The sequence below is a fragment of the Nanorana parkeri genome, unplaced genomic scaffold (genome assembly GCF_000935625.1).
Source record: "Nanorana parkeri isolate BGI_ZX_2015 unplaced genomic scaffold, ASM93562v1 scaffold1564, whole genome shotgun sequence".
In the NCBI taxonomy this organism is placed as follows: domain Eukaryota; kingdom Metazoa; phylum Chordata; class Amphibia; order Anura; family Dicroglossidae; genus Nanorana; species Nanorana parkeri.
In genome coordinates this window covers 18,138-35,794 of record NW_017307832.1, presented here as the reverse complement: position 1 = coordinate 35,794, position 17,657 = coordinate 18,138, and the positions used below count along the sequence as shown (strand labels likewise).

Here is a 17,657-nt window from a genome sequence, read left to right as displayed (position 1 = left end):
TGACCGCTGAGACAGGTGGCGCTGTGATTACAGCGCCACGGTCTCAGTGATCACACAGAGCAGACGAAGAAAGTCTGTTCTTCGTCTGCTCTATGGTGATCTCGATCGTCGCCGCTGCTCGGTTTTAATACAAGTGATCTCATTAGATCACTCGTATTGAACGAGCAGTGGCTCCTACTGCTGAACGTGATCGCCGCCACCACTGCTCGGCTTTAATACGAGTGATCTCATTAGATCACTTGTATTAAACAAGCAGTGGCTCCTACTACTCGCCCGGCGCCCGAAACTGCATGTCTCGGGCGTCGGGATTCGCTCCATAAGACGCAGGCACATTTTACCCCTCCTTTTGGGGGGAAAAAAGTGCGTCTTATGGAGCGAAAAATACGGTAGCATTTATTTTCGTCAATAACTAACCTACCTGCTTGAAATTTTCTTTTCCCAGTGAAATTTCACTTTCCCTTTATCACACCTTTAGAAATGTTTAGTAATGACAATCTACAAACAGACACTTCTAGATAATTGCCGGCTTTTTATACTTTTTTTTTCTTTTCTTCCCCAGTCTTCTGACAGTGGCCATTTTTGCTAAGGGCAGATTACTAGATCTCCTTTTACTACCTGAAACTCGGGCACATGTGACTAGGACATGTGACCATGCTCATCATCTCAGGGGAGGAAAATTCCTCTCAGTAGATCTCATGAGATTACAGATGAGATTTCCCAGCAATGCTCTGCTGATGTAACCTTCCCAGGATGCAACACTTGGGCACATTACATCACTTGTGCCCAAGAGAAACAGGAATCGGATAAACTATTTGTAATTTAATTAAAAAGCAGCTAGCAAATTGTTGCTTTCCCAGTGCTGTATGTGGCCCTACATACGTTTCAAAACACTGAAGGGATCATTTGCCTCTAATAAAATTAAGGACTATTCTGCATAGCCATTTGAGAACTGACCATACATTTACATTGACCTGTATAGAGTAATAAAGCAAAGCACAGAATTGTCTCAAACTGACCTTAACTGCTCTCAAAAGCCCATACTACCCCTACTGGGCCAATTAAACTATGTGATGGAATTCAAAGTGTATTAAATATAACCAATTACCTGATGAGATTTTATTTTATTCCCTTCATTACTTTAAGCTTATTCAAACTTGTTTACAGTGCACGCTTTTGTTAACCGTACATAACTGCACTTTGCATAGCCTTAATAAATGAGACATTCAATGTCCACTATTGATGTGACATTTCAGCATGGCCTCAAGCTAAAGCGCACAATACATACCCCCACTTCTAGTTCATCAGGTTCTTCCGGTAAAGTGATGACCTGTTAACAAATAATAGTTACTATTATTGACACAAACACTTGCTGCATTTCAAAAAAAAAAATTATTAAAATGAGAACACAACAAAAAAATAATAATTTGGCAGATCACAAATAGGACAGCTGGTACGCCTGTGCTACTTTTATCTCCCAGCTCCTGCCTCAGAAACCTGAAATGATGTCTCTTAAAATTTGTCAAGCCAAAACCTTTCTTTCTAGTTTTGGATAAAGTGAGGAAGGATTAGAAACCCTGTCTTTTTCGACTGCTATACAGGGCTTCCTTAGACAGGAAGTGTCTAACAAAACACATACAGAAAAAAAAAATCTGACAAGGGTTCTAGGTTTCCCCACCTAATGAAAAGTATTTTTATTTCTCTCTGTGTTGCTGTTGGAAATTTCCCATTTCTTCCTGTCTGATTAAACATTAGCAGGAAGTGAGGATAAATCTGGAGCCCCAGGTAACAGTTAAAACCCAACAGCGGTTCTTATCCCTTCCCTCTCTATACAAAATTAAGAAAAAAGTTTGCAATGGACATACACTTTAATTCACTTCTTTTCTGATTCATCACACAAGGGAGCCTGTATTGTGGAAAGATTCCCTGTTGAAGTCAATATGCAAGCCAAGTGAAGAAAAAGAACACCTACTGGTGAGTTAAATTTTGGGTCTGGCAACCTAAACATCTGTATAAGAACCCATTTTCCCAAGTATCACCTCTGCCTAAAGGTGGCCATACACTCTACAACCATGGCAAGACTTTAGTCTTGCGATGGTTGTACAGGGATTAAAAAAAACGTACGATCTGCCTATCTTGGACAGGCAGATCGCACTCTCGATCATCGCAAGCCCGCCCCCCTGAGGGGCGGGCTTCCGATGACCGCAATGCTGAACGGGCAGTGTGCGCGTGCGCACACCGGCCCGTTCGGCATTTGTCTTCCGAGCACCGTTCTAACCAGCCGAGAATCGTACGATGCTGGTTCGACATTAGACGTGCGACCGTACAGTAGAAACGGTCGCACGTCTCCGTTCACACTGCTCGATTATCGTACGAAAAACCGATCGCATACGATTATCGTACGATAATCGTGCAGTGTATGGGCACCTTTACACTTAACATGACCCTAGCACCCTACCAATCTCTGCCGCTAACTCTTAAGCCACTCCCTAAGTATAAGATTTCAGGGTTCGATTTAGGGACTAGGCTAACAAAGAGATTTACCAAATCCCTAAATGAACCCCCTACTGCTAACCATACTAACATTAACAAGTAAAGCTTCAGCAAAATTGTTTTTTTTTTTTCTTCTTAGTTAAAATGTTTGCACACCCTTGGAGTATTGGTAATATATGTACTATTTTTAACAAAAAAAGCTGGCAAAAAACACATTTCTTTTATTTCTTATGGGATTTATATTCAACTGTAGCTCATAAGTGAATGGCACAATCGCAAAACAAAACATGGCAACAAATACAAAAATAAAATGACCCGTTTAAAAGTCTGCATACCCTTAGTTCTTAATACGGTGTATTGCCCCCTATTGTAATAGCTGTCTATTAGGCCCCCGTATTCTTGCAGGTGCCTTTGATGCTCACCCCCCAAAACATCAGTGAACCACCACCATGCTTCACAGTGGGGATGGTATTCTTGTCACTACAGGCCTTGTTGACCCCTCTCTAAACATAGTGCTTATGGTTGTGACCATAAAGCTCTATTTTGGTCTCGTCACTCTAAATTACAGTGTGCCAGAAGCTGTGAAGAGTATTGAGGTGTTTTCAGGCATATTGTAACTCGGCTTTTTTGTGGCATTGGCACAGTAAAGGCTTCTTTTTTCTGGCAACTCGACCATGCAGCTAATTTTTGTTCAACTATCGTCGCATTGTGCTCCCTGAAACAGCCACACCATCTTTTTCCAGAGCAGTGTGTATTTCTCATGAGGCTACCTGTGGGTTTTTCTTTGTATCCCGAACAATTCTTCTGGTAGTTGTGGCTGCAATCTTTCTTGGTCTGCCTTGGCCTGGTATGAAGAGATCCACAAATGTTTCACTTCTTAATATGTGTTTGAAGAGTACTGACTGGCATTTTTAAGGCTTTGGATATCTTTTTATATCCTTTCCCAGTTCTGTTCTGCTCCCCATGGCTCAGTATCTAGCCTGCTCAGTGTATCCACATGAGAGCTAACTCATTGACTATTTATTCACAGACGCTAATTGCAATTAATTGCCATTTTAACCTGTGTGTATCACCTTGTGTGTCTGTAACAAGGCCAAACATTCCAGGGTATGTAAACTTTTGATCAGGGCAATTTGGATGGATTTCAGTTTTTTGGCATGAAGACAGTTTTTTTGGCATGATCTGTCATAATTTCCATATCAATGCAAAAATTTCACAATTTCTGCCAGGGTATGCAAACGTTTCAGCACACCTGTAGTGATAGTGCTTCGCACACTATTCATTTGCCTCAGTCCCTGTCCACAAGGAGCTTACAATCAACCAATTAACCTACCGGTATGTCTATAGAGAGTGGAAGGAAACTGGAAGTACCTGGAGCAAACTTACACAAACACAGGGAGAATACAAACCTGACAGAGGTTCTAACCTTTCCCAACTTTTCTAGAAAAATCATACTCCCCTAGATCACTGGAGGCTTCAGTTGTACAGCTGTCCCGGAAGAATGAATGGGCCAGCAGCATGCATGTGCAGTAGGAAGAGATACTGGCCATTCCATTTATGGGTGCAATTAATCAGTATTATTATTTGGTTGCTTGGTAGCTAAGGCTATATGGTCAAGGGTGTACAAGCATATTGCCATTATTTTAGAACGCCCACTCCTTGCAGATACATGTGAAGTTCTTTTAAATAAAAAGCCTGAAAATATTTCAATCATCAGTTTAGTCTGTTAACCTTAATTTTAACAGTGACTAAACATACCATAGCTAAAGCCTGGAAGCTGAGGACCTTGAGTTTTCATGAGGTTAAGGAGAATGAAGATTATGAATTTGAAAAAGATGACAGCAAAGCTTGTGGATAGAATGCTTAAATCTGATAAAATATGGACCCCTGGATTAAACATTTTTTGCTGCCCACTTTTGATAGGAGACATAGAGATATGAATGAACAGGCAAAATGGGTGAGGAGCCCCTCTTTGGACCTATATCATTAGTTTTCTTCTCCCTTTTTTGTTTGTGTTGCTGTGTATTGTTTTATTTTTCTGGTTGTTTGTGTATATGTTATTAATGTAAGGCTTGATTTGTGGGTCCATCCAGGGTTTGGGGGTCAGGGATGGTCCCAGGTTGGAATAACTGACACCGGCTCTAAAAAAAAAAAAAAAAAAAAAAAAAAAGGCACAAAAAAAACCTCGGGTAAATGTTGTGTTTATTGCATTTGCTGCTCTATGGGATTAATGTTATATTGTTACACAGTGTGTTTTGTAAGAATTAGTAATGTGAGCGCTTTACAAGCTGGTGTTTATTGTTGTATATTGTAGGCCTGCAAAAACAAATAGAAATAATGAGAATTGTTGTCAACGATTATCGATTAGTTGATTCCACCACCCGCCGCTGCTCTGCTCCTCCATTGTCCTCCCGGCTGGGAGATGCTGCGGTCTGTGTCCCCTTCGATTAGATTGTATTGGATGGCAATGTCCCATTAAAATGGATCATTGATTTACAACAATGGTGTGCTGGTGACATTATTTCCTTGTTCTGTGTTATACACGGTGCCTACCGTGGTCACTACAAGCACCCACCCAGTCTTTGGGTTTATTGCGGTAAGGAGTGCAGCAAGATATTATTTTTATCTTCGATTAGAGGGGACACAGAGCACTGCAGCCGGTGCCCCGTGGGGAATGGAAACTGCTGTGCCTTTGCATTCCCCCCACTGCTATGCTCAGTACCTCTGCTGCTGCCCCTGTGCCTACCCTGGCAGTAGAAAGCTGGCATCAAGCCTCCCATCCAGCAGCTGGGAGCAATAGCCAGCTGCTATTGGCCATTTTAAACTGCAATAGCCAATAGCAGGCTGGCTATTGCACATACCCACTGCCTGATATCAATCACAGAGGAGGATCTGAAGGATAACTTTCTCCTTCAGTACCCTCCTCTGCTAATTGACAGCAGGCAGTGGGCGGGTGCAAAAGCCAGCCTGCTTTTGGCTATTGCAATTTAAAATAGCCGGCTGACCTTTTTGGTGGAGACCAGGCCCTGTGCTATCAGAGTGACCTGCGACACTGTTGTGCATATGTTTGTATTGTTTTTTTCTTTGATGAAAATTTATAAAAATATTTTGAAACTAAAATAGACGGCTGGCTATTGCCTCAGCAGGAAGATGTCATTTCCCAGTGAAGTGGAAAGGTGACACTAGGGGTCTAATAGACCCCTAATGTCACCTTAAAGAGAACCTGTCACCTCCAGTGTGCTATCACATGTGCCATTTCAATGGCACCTCAAACGTGCCTCCCTTCCGCAGTGTGATTGCCCAAAATGGTACGCACAGTACCACAATGCCGTGCGTTCCAGTGCAGTGCGATTGGAAAAAATGTGCATGCAGTTTTATTCTGCAGTAAACTTTGTAGCACTCCATTTGTGCATTTTATTTTAAATAAAAAGATAGTATTTAATTTTTTTTTTTTATCGACTTACCGAAAAGAATCGTCCAACAAATCGATTATGAAAATAGTAGTTAGTTGCAGCCCTAGTATACGGTCGCAAAATCAATAAAATACTGTTAAAGAGGAGGTACCAGCCAGACGTTTTCTGTGCATGGCAGAGTTACACAGCAAACATCACTGGATTGGGGCTGAAGGAAGTATGTAACCGAGTGGTCTGCACTCAGGGGAGCGGGGAAAAAGGGCAACTTTAGCAAAGGTGAAGTTGTCCTTTGAACTTGAAATTCTAATGCCTGACAATAAAACCAAACTACAACTTAACCTTTAACTTTCTCTGTAAGACTAAGTTAACCCATGTCAACTGAACTAAAAGCTTCGGGACCAATACTGTCTCATGTCAATGTCCTAATATTGGCACCAGACTTGATACAGCTAGAGTGTAGAAAACCTGTTAGGGTCTTGTTGATACATCTTTGTACACAATGCGACAGTCAATCCATTTTACTTTCAAGAACCCTTTAAGATTAATGAATATACCAGATATTTTAAATTCTTTTATCACATAATTGAATTTGAGCCTCATGGATTGGATACAGCCCAATATGTCATGGTGACACAGGTATGCTCAGTGCTAGATGTTTTTACATGCAGATGAAATTCCTGAGTTTAACACCTGCCTAGCCTTTTAGAAAGCAGTGCATATGAGATTCTAATATCTCTGGAATTCAAGTTTAACAGGAAACGCAATGCAAGCTACACGGATATAATTAGAAAGTGATCTCATTATCTAATTACACTAAACAATACACCTGCTAAGCTTATGCAAATCCAAAAGGATCACATAACTCCAATGCAATTTCAGAACCCTTCCCATGATTTAAAAAACAAACAAAAAAAAACCCACAACTATAGTTAATAAGGGAAAAAAATAATAATGATTTCCTGCGATGAAATACACAGCTATAGGTAATAACAAAAACATGATTGGAAGGAAAACCTAAGCCTATAAATGGACCTCCATGGCAAGATCACCAGGTATTATTTTAACACACTTTACCTTTTGGCACAACTGTCCTTTAATCAATTCCCCTCTATACTCTTAAGTTTAGCTCACAAGCTTAAATATTTACCTTTGTTCTCAAACCAGCGTTTCTCACTGTCTGGTCCTGCCCAGAGCTGCACAGCCTTTTCAGCAAAAACATCCTCTTAGTTTGCACTGTGGCCCCCTTCATGCCTTTCCTGCGGACTGATGGAGGGCACTAGAGTATGGCTTACCTAAAGCAATGAATGGGGCCCAGGAAGCCCAAGCAGGGACTTTGTCACTGGAAAGACTGTGAAGTGCTGGGCAGGGCACAGAGAAGATTACTTGAAGGTGGTTCTTACCTCGCCAGTAATTTTATTTACAACAGCAATAGATGCTGGGACTATAGTGGGTGGGAAAAGAAATGCTAATCTTTCAGCAACAAATGTCCCCAGGACCTTACAGTGGACAGGATTAATAATATCTGGCTGCCCTTTTATATATCTCTGCAATAGAGGTTCCAAGAACACCAGATTATTGGACGATATGTGATTGTTAGCAGTGTGAGAAGTGGTGAGATACACTACAACTATGCCTGGATTCAAAATAAGAGGTATGAGCCAGTATCCTGTGTGCATTGTAAGGCTTAGTTTTCATTTTTGGCACACATGTACCTTTTAATTCGAGCTCAAAATGGACACTGTGATCCTTAAAGTGGAAGAAACAGCAAAACAAAACACTTTTAGGCCCCCAGGAGCGGTTTTGTCTTAATGTGCAAGTATGTCTAGCACATTATGGCAGATTTGCTTATCAAAGAATTCTCCTCCAGCGCTGCGATGTCTGCGCTCCCCTCCATCGCTTCCATCTTCACCTGGTGTTCTTCCGGGTTTCGGGTCCGGCGGGAAAGAAACCCAGTGTGTCTCGTCACACTGGGCAATTCAATCCCAGTAGTCCCTTTAAAGATGTGGCTGCTGCACCCTTTGAAGCTAAAGCAGACCTTTACCACCCTTCACTAAAAACCACCTCAGCATTAAGCTCTGCATGCTGATATGAAATCATCTCACATTCATTCGTTAAACATAGTTTTCTTTTACTTACAATTACTGGTCCTTTTAGGCATTAGTGATGTAATGTGCCCAAGCGTTGCATCCTGGGAAGGTTACATGAGCAGAGCATTGCTGGGAAATGTAATCTGTAATCTCACGAGATCTCAGGGAAAGGCATTTTCCTTCCCTGAGATGATGTGCATGGTCACAGGTCCTAGTCACATGTGCCAGAGTTCCAGGAAGTAAGATGAGATATATTAATCTGCCCTTAGTAAAAAATGGCCACTGTCAGAAGACTGGGGAAGAAAAGAGAAATAAGGAATACAAAGAAGGCAATTATCTAGAAGTATGTGTTTGTAGATTGTCATTACTAAACATTTCTAAAGATGTATTTTTATTGTCATTTTAAAGATATGGGTAAAGTTTCTCTTTAATGCCCGGGTGGCAGTGGCTGCATCTGTAAGCGGCAGCCCGCATGTAATCGTATGTGATATGATTACATTCAATTTGGAATAGACTACTATTGCTAAGATAAAATAACAGCACAGTCATAATCATAACAGCATAATCATACCAGGCAGCAAGAGTGACAAAAAGAAGAGATGAAAGAAAGCGAAAAAAAAGAAAAGAGAGGGCCCCTTCTCTTCCTCTTCCCCTTCTCAGCTCCTTCCTCCCTTTGCCATTACCCTCTTGAGGGCTCAGCACCACCGCCATCTTAGTCTTGCCGCTTGCCGCCATCTTAGCGCCCTGCGCCTCCTTTTTAGGTGGTCTCCCGGTCATTGCTGGTTTTCAGTCCGGTGTTGGGGGACTCCCCGGCCACCTTCTTTGCTTGCTATAATCTGCCCGCTTATGTTCGCTACGGGAGCGGAGGTTCAGTTCCGTACTAGGTGCGAGGCTCACGGACCGGACATCCGATCCGCCTTACTTCGCGCATGCGCCCCCCTGAAGCTAAAGTTTAATCTGCTTAGAGTTGCCTTCCTCTGGAATAGACTACTATTGCTGGACTCATCTCTCCTCCGGTATCTACCTACCACTGTCCAGGGACAGTGATCTATTTCAAACCCCATGTCATTGCATTACATACAAGTACATGCGGAATTTTAGGCATCCACTGCAATAGAAATTTTTGGGTGAAATATTCCCTAGGGGTTAACTACTACTTCTAAAGGGATGCAGACACTGCAACTTTGCTCATTCGAACACTGAAAGCGCTGCAGGCAGTTATAATGTACCCAGACCCTCTCAAGGCTCAGTCTGGAAAAGACATGGTAGAACAAACAGGTTTTTCCTCAGAACAGAAAGATCAAAATCTGCAACAAAGTGTTAAAATTCTTGCAACATACATTGATCACCTGGAGGGGGTTGTCTTTTTCGGAACAAATATAGCATTACACTTTAAAAAGAGATTATGCAGTTTACAACAATTTGCTTTGAGATGTAAGAATCATAACATCGCATAACAGCAAGTACCACTGTAATAACAATTTGTTTATCACCAACCCAATTTCATTAATATACTGTATATGAAAATACCTTCTTAGGCTGTGGCTGTTCCACTTTCGGTACAGGCTTTGTGACATGCTCTGGAAGTTTTCTTCTCCTAATAGCTCTTTCATTTGCAGTTTCCACTTCATTGTCCTCACTATCTACATTACCTTCAGACTCCTCTGCCTCCTGCTGGGTGAAGTGAAAAAAATCAGAGATTATGGAGCCAGCCTGTTTTGTTTTTCCAGTTTGTGGCAATGTGATGATATAGGAAATGGTGTCATACCTTACATTCTGATATTAATATTCATCCTGTGGAATAGGGTAAAGAACAACACAACAACTTGAGGATACAATCTAAGGGCTGTCACGTTTCATTTGCTGTGTATCAAAGAACATCTCCCAGAGAAACATTGATGTTAAATTACCATGAATATAACTGCCAAAAGAATCAATTCTACATTAACTAGCCCTATTTCATAGGTGGGTCTTATAACTGGGTGACAGATGGGAGGGAATTAGAGAAAGGCTTTCTCTAATTCTCCATATCTCACACCAAAGATAATGCCCTTTTTCTTTGGACATTTAAAAAGCTTTCGTTTCCATCAGCTAGGATTACTTAAACTACATCATCCAAATGTGGGAGTTTGGACCTTACTTCTTGCATGGCAAGATTGACTTATATTCCTCCCTGACAGCTTTTATTTACAGTGGCCTCTGATCCGACCATTTTTCTATACCCTGATTTCCCTCCCAAATATGATGTCTATGCTACAGCAATTCAGGGATCTCTCTGGTCTTCATGTTACTATAACTAAACCAAACACTCACAAAAACTAAATTATTTCCTTGCCCAATCATCCTAACCAGTTCCTTCAGCAGTCTTTTTCTGTTACATGAGGGTACCCTCTACTCTACCTTATCTGGGGTTAGAGTGACACTAAACTCAGGAGGTAAACCTTAATGCATTCAAGTACCTTAACTATTAGCAAAAATGTATCTTATTTGTGTATCACTCCCTCTCTGAATTGGTGTTGACAGTGTCCTTCATTCTGGAGGGTGGCTACTTTTGTTTCCCACTGTCCCTATGTGTGTTGTAAAGTAGCCACCGCTCCAAGCTCACTTCTGTGATAGACTTCACTCTCAATACAAATTAGTAAACGAAACATGAGATTGTAGTCTAGCACAGGAGTAAGCTTGGAGTGGTGGTTACTCTTCAACACACACAGGGACCATGGGGAACAAAAGTAGCCCCCCCCAGAAGGAAGGACAGTGTCCGCACCAATTCAGAGATGATTTGAGGATCTACAGCTGAATGATAAACAAATAAGATACATTTTTGTTAATAGTTAAAAGGTACTTGAATGCATTTTCAAGGTTTAATGACACTTTAGTGTGACTTTGACCTCACGTCCTCCTACGAAACACTTTACCAGAAAAATTACCCTAAATTGTACACAAAATGCATTTGTTCGCTTCGCTTCTTGGAAAGGCATCATATTTCTTAACTAGGGAGAATAACAGAATATGTGAAACCACTCACTTTTATCGTTGGCATTGTCAAACCTTTTTTTTTTTTTACCAGATGTTGTATCCTTTAAAACTCTCAGGGACAAGAATACACTTAAAGCAGTAGGCATCTTTATGTATTAAGCATTTCCTCCAAACACTGGCAGGTTCTACTCAAGATTTATCCTCTCAAAACGTTTGGGTTCCCTGGCCTGACCTCTATACTTTATACTCTATTGCTGCATAAGCTCCAGAATACTCCTCCTTCCCATGTACCCAAGTGAGAAGGCAATCTTGGTAGATTGGTGACACCTGAAGTCTGGAGTCAGATCTGGATTAGCACAGCTTGCACGTCTGGGGCTGCATTTCTGCCAATAGAGTTGCGGATTTGGTTCAGGATCAATGATGTCCTCAATGCTGAGAAATACAAGCAGATACTTATCCATCATGCCATACCATCAGGAACGCGTGTGATTGGCCCCAAATGCATTCTGCAGCAGGACAACGACCCCAAACATAAAACCAATGTCATTAAGAACAAGGAGTCCTGGAAGTGATGGTTTGGCCCCCACAAAGCCCTGATATCAACATTATCAAGTCTGTCTGGGATTATTTGAAGACAGAAGGATTTGAGGCAGCCTACATCCACAGAAGATCTGTGCTTAGTTCTCCAAGATGTTTGGAACAACCTAACTGCCCAGTTACTTCAAACACTGTGTGCAAGTGTACCTAGAAGAATTGATGCTGTTTTGAAGGCAAAGGGTGGTCACACCAAATATTGATTTGGATTTCTCTTCTGTTCATTTACTTCCCATTTTGTTCATTGATAAAAAATAAACTATTAACACTTTTATTTCTGAAAGCATTCTTACTTTACAGCATTTCTTCACACCTGCCTAAAACATTTTCACAGTACTGTGTGTATCTGTTCCCTTTTTTATAGATGTTGGGATTACTGCATTTTCTTTGTTGAAATCAATAAAGATGTATTGATAAAAAAAAAAAAAAATATTAAAAAAACTATACATTGCCTTTGAAGTTAAAAATAAAAATATGCATATACTGAAACGTAATTTGATGTTAAAAATAAAAAAAGGATATCTGGTTGCTTGCCAAACAATTGCCCAATGCTGCAGTCTGTACATTACTTAATTACTGCCTGACAATTTAACCCATTTTTCATCTTATGGCTTTCCAGACATATTTCAGATTTTTGCCAACTTGCTTCTTGTCATCTACATACATAATTTCCATTGCGGTCTTTTGAATGACATAGGCTTTATTGTGCTTGTACTTTTATTCAAAGCATTGCAACAGAATTCGATATCAGCCATTTCTCCGATTGAGACGTGTGTAAAAAAATAAATATTTACATTCCAGCAGACCACACAGCAAAATCAAATGAATCTAATGCAGCTAAAAACACTAACCAGCTATGTGCAAGTCTGATCAGACACAAACGGCTATAAACTTGTATTACAGTGCATATACTATGATCCTTTTTACATTTGGCAGACCAAATGTTTATAAAAGTAACTGCTCACTGTAGAAAGAGAAATTCTGTATGCAATTATTAACACATAAGAACTGTCACCTCACATCTGGACTATCATATCCAAAGCAGACATGCTGTCTATGAATCCTTTATTTCTCCTCAATAGTTTTAGATAACATTAGGGGTGCAGAAGAACTCAAGTCCACCATTTAAACTGGTGATAAAAATCACATAGCTTTCGATTTTAACTATCATGCTGGTACCAAAGGCAAATTTAGGCTGGTAAAGCTGAGGTGAGGTGTCTGCTCATGGAGAGGAAATAATAGATTTAAATTTTGACAAGTTCAGCCCATTGAATAAATGTAACTATTAAAGAGAGAGCATTCCTTCTAATCCTACTTACACCAAGTTGATGACCTTGAGTTAATTTCCAGGTTTGGCCTGTCATCCTATAGAAAGTTTCCTCTTGTTTTCTAAGTTTTTCAGCTTCACGTGGCTTTAAAACATCCTCAGAGTATTCCCTTGCCTGTCAATGAGAAATACTCAACATGAGTACAGTATCTTCTGAGATGGACAAAGTGTTATAACATTCTTACAACCCAGCACAACTCACTAGAATGCAAAAAATAAAAAATGATTTATAACAAGCACTTCTAAAATGACACACACTGTAAGGTTTGAGGAATTTAAAATGCATACTATATACCGACGATTTACCAGTGACAAAGATTTGTAATTGTATGCACATACTTTGTCACCCACCCTATGCCTTCTGTGCTATATAGGTGATGACAATCTGAGCCTACAGTCTGTGCCATTGCCCTATCTGCTTCCTGTCATCATCTGTGTTGATGCTTCCTTGGCGCAAGATGGTGTTCCTAGAAAACTAGGTTATAGATAATAAAAAGGTCATTTAAAGTGTAAGCCCATCAAAAAGTTTTTTTGGATAGAGTGGAGAAGGGTTAAAACCTCTGTCAGGATTTAGTGCTATCCGGGGCTCTGTCGTACTTCCTGTTCTGATTACAATGTTTTACCAGAAAGGAAGTGAGGCAACACGTGCAGAAATAAAAATGGAGGTAAAGCCAAGAACGCCTATCAGAATATTATTTTTGCCTGTGTTCCTGTTGTAGATTTTCCCTCACTTCCTGTCTGGTATAACCCTTGACAGTAGGACAGGAAGTGTGCTCCAAATAGCAACAAAAATCTAGCAGACGTTTTAATCCTCTCCTACACTATCCAAAAGTAGAAAACATTTTTTAGCTTAACATACACTTTAAGGGAGTGGAGAGATCTGGTACACTTTTTCTAATGGTGGTGTGCCTCGTGATTTTTTTCATGAAAAAAGTGTGCCTTTGCACAAAAAAGGTTGAAAAACACTGCACTACAGCAATGCATGAATGAACATCTGAAGCCGTAGGCTGGCAGGCTGAGGTTAGGACATTTCAACTAGGGATGTTCAGATACCAAGTACCATACTCGGTACAAGTACAGATACTTTTCGAGCTCCAAGACTAGACTAGAGAAAAATTCAAAAGTTAGTAGGCAGCTGACATTTGTAAGGAGTATGCAAAGCTCCTGGGATTTGTACATCTGTTTTTAATGCATGATTTTTAAAAAATATTTTAAAGAGATGCGCCAATATCATTTTCACAAGTACTGATACTTGCCCAAGTACTCACAGATACAAGTACTGATACATTTTTGTTTGTCATGTGATCGTTTTTCTAAAACAATACAGACTAATGATTTCAGGACAGTGGTGGAGCGTCAGAGCCAGGTCCCAGCTGCAACCCTGGTAGTTCACGTGAAAATGCCAAGTATCGGCACTGGTATCTGAACATCCCTAAATTTTCTGATTTGCCTGGAGTGTAACTGGAGGCTAATGAAAATAGTAGGAAAATCTGTAAATTTGTTAAACATTATTACACAATATGCAAATTTAAAGTGATCATATTTAGCATGGAGTGGAAAAGAGTTAGACCCTTTGCCAGTTTTATTGCTGGCCGTGTCCCATGAAGAGATTTCTCCTTAATTCTGGTTTCGTGGGGAAGGGTTTTAGTTGTGGATGTTAGGCTTTTGCTGACATCTGTCCCCTCCGGAAGAAATGTTTAACTCAATTAGGGCGGCAACAAATAATCGATTAGAATAGATATTGAGAATCATTAGCAATGATTCTCATTATCGATTAGTTGATTTTCGATTGGTTGCACCTGCTGCCGCAACTCTGCTTCTTCGTTCTCCTCCCCACTGGTGTTGGCTGCAGCAGTCTGTGTCCCTTTCACTCCCCGATGCTCTCACTACTTGTATCGGCAGAGGCAACTGGGACACAGACCGCTGCAGCCCGTACCAGCAGGGAGGAGACTCCGCTGTGCCTCTGCATTACCCAGCTGGTGCAGTCGTTCCTCTGTGCTGCCGCCCTTCCTCCGCTGCTGCCCCCTCTTCTGCCAGCGGTAGAAAGCCGGCGTCAAAGCTCCCTTCAGTGGCTAAGAGCAATATCCAGTCTGCTTTTGGTTATTTTAAATTGCAATAGCCAGTTGCAGGCTGGCTATTGCACCTGCCCACTGTCAATCAGCAGAGGAGGACCTGAAGGAGAACTTTCTCCTTCAGTTCCCCCCTCTGCTGATTGATAGCAGGCAAGTGCAATAGCCAGCTTGCTATTGGGTATTGCAATTCAAAATAACCAATAACAGAATGGCTATTGCTCCAAGCCACTGACTGTTGTGTTGACATACAGCTGCTTCAGCAGCTGAATCCAGTGAAGTGGGAAGGTGACACTAGGGGTCTAAAAGACCCCTAAAGTCACCATAAAGAGAACCTGTCACCTCCAATATGCCATCACATAGGGAGCTTGTGTGCCACTTTTGGTTTCGGCCCGAAAACTCTGCTCCAGAATGTGCGTTGTGGTGCCCTTAATTTCAATGACATTCCAAGCGCACCTCCTGGCCGCAGTGTGATCACCTGTACATCATTACCATGCATTCCAGTGCATTTGGGCATTTTATTTTAAATTTAAGGATGGTATTGTTTTAATCCGATTAATCGAAAAAATTAATCGGCTAATCGATTATGAAAATAATAGTTGCAGCCCTAATCTCAATTACTCTCCAGGGAACAGTGTCCACCAGGACAGGTAGTGAGAGGGAATTTCCCCAGTGGGGGCACACTAAAAACCTGCCCCAAGGTCCAATCCTTCTCAACTCCATCAAAAACAAAAAGCCGAAGTTTCACTTTAACAAGGAAAATCGGGTAGTTCATTTATTAGAATATTCTCACCTTTTTTTTTAAATACTCCTGTTGACCTTTTCTTGTAATTTCTTGCTGTCTGTCCATTTCATCTTGCGATACTAAAGATGTAATTAGTTAAAAAGATTAGCTGTATACAGAGAAGTTATGAATGTCACCAGTACCTAGGGACAAGCCAATGTGAAAAGTGAGTCCCACTTATATTTCAAGGGTGGAGGCTCTAAATTTGTCAACCGCTCAGGAAAGTGACCCCAATCTTCCACATAATAGAGCCTCAGGATTACCCCCCCTCCCCCTCAAAAAACCCTTATAAGTATAAAAAGGACACAAAAAATAAAAAGATAAATAGACAATGGCCTATATTGTATACTAAGGATTCACTATTAGAAATGCTAATGTTGGGGTTAATTGACTTAAGGAGTAGCGCATGTTCACTTTGCAAATGAATGAGGTGAATTTGCACATGATTGGGTATCCTATGCAAAGTGAATTTTCCACTCCCATCAGCTCATTCACTAAGATAAGTGAAAAGTCACTTTGCTGAGTAAAAATACTCTACTCATATGAACCCAAGTAAAACTATTTAAAGCTCACCTTTTAATAACTGTAAAGATATCTCAAAACTTGTTAATTATGAACTGAATTGCCATTGTTCTCAAAAACAAGTACATACAAGCCATGCCTGCTGTTACCGACCTGTAAGGAGTTTATCCCTCATAGACATAGGGTATAAATGCCAGTTCATGCTAAGATGAAAGAAGCTTGCAGATTCCCCCCTCTAGAGTCTACCTACTGATCAGTGAGACTGCTTATCACTAGGGTAACCTTTAGTAGGCTTGGCAGGCAGGAAGGGGCCATGCAGAACGTTTACAGAAAAGCAGTAGATCTACATACGGATTCAACTGCCTATATTTCTGCATCTCCCTAATATTCTGGCATTTAGTTATGGGCCCGTTCAAATTAGTGTCTATTGTGTGATGCTAGTGAGGGGCAGTGCCTTGTGTTGTTACAACATGGGCACTCCAGGAAACCTGTACTGATAGAGGTATGGAGGCTGATCTACTGAAAATACTAGTTGTCTGGCTGTCTGCAGCTTCAATGCTTTCCAAGTCGCTGACCAGGAGGAAGCAGAAATTCAAACCTGATTTACACTAGTTGCCCATAAAGCTTCTGAATCAATGTAACAACCTGGCAACAAGTTTTTTGAAAAGCAGAACACAAAAAATGGCAGCCTGTCATTTTACAGTACATGGTTCCTTCAGCCACGTTATCTAACAAAAATCCAAATGCTGCAGAATTCAGCAAATTTTCTACAGAGACTTCTGCGCTTGAAAAACTGGGCGTTCTTCCTTACAGCTGCTCACTTAAAATTGGCTGCATGAGCCTGCGTTAATATCATTCAAAGTTTGATTTCAGCAACACGCTTAACCCTTACCAAGATGGCAAAATTGATTAGCAAAAACATTTACGCTATTTCTGCAAGGTGGGAGTGCGATTTAATACTTAAGGTAAATGGTACAAAACACACAATGATCATTTGGCCTTACCAGTTTGGGAATGACTCGTTGGACGGAAAGAGGACAAATATCGAGTGAAATAAGAAATGGCCAATGTAACAAGGGCCAGAATCAGGATGAACCTTCCTCCCCAGAAGGCAATCTCTCTCAAACCTAAAAAAAGAACATGAAAACATGGTCACTGGTGGCAATGATTTAAACAAACAGGCACAATAGTGTTATAGAATATGTCAGATGGGTTGAATTGATTGGTGTTAGAAGCAGTACACAGCTATCAATATGATTATAATCTGCTTTTTCACAGCCTTGAAAGAAAACCTGTAATTACCACAAGCAGGATTTGCTGAGGACATCCATTTTTAATCCCTTCAATTAGTTTTGATTGAAATAATGTAAAATCTGCGCTTATGGAAGGAGTGAA

The 17,657-nt window shown here is 40.7% G+C and overlaps 1 protein-coding gene across 3 annotated transcripts in view; it reads right to left on the bottom strand.

The window, feature by feature from the left end:
* The window catches only part of UBXN8 (UBX domain protein 8), a 37,525-nt gene that overhangs the window by 8,325 nt on the left and 11,543 nt on the right, over nt 1-17,657 (bottom strand). Inside the window, exons 2-6 of one of the 3 annotated variants that reach the window (XM_018570637.1) lie at nt 17,267-17,389; nt 15,750-15,820; nt 12,880-13,002; nt 9,521-9,664; nt 1,286-1,327 (exon numbers count right to left, since the gene is read on the bottom strand). In XM_018570637.1, coding sequence (XP_018426139.1) covers nt 1,286-1,327; nt 9,521-9,664; nt 12,880-13,002; nt 15,750-15,820; nt 17,267-17,389 — 503 coding nt within the window. The remainder of the gene's footprint in view (nt 1-1,285; nt 1,328-9,520; nt 9,665-12,879; nt 13,003-15,749; nt 15,821-17,266; nt 17,390-17,657) is intronic. The other 2 variants (XM_018570639.1, XM_018570640.1) reach the window with 2 other exon arrangements.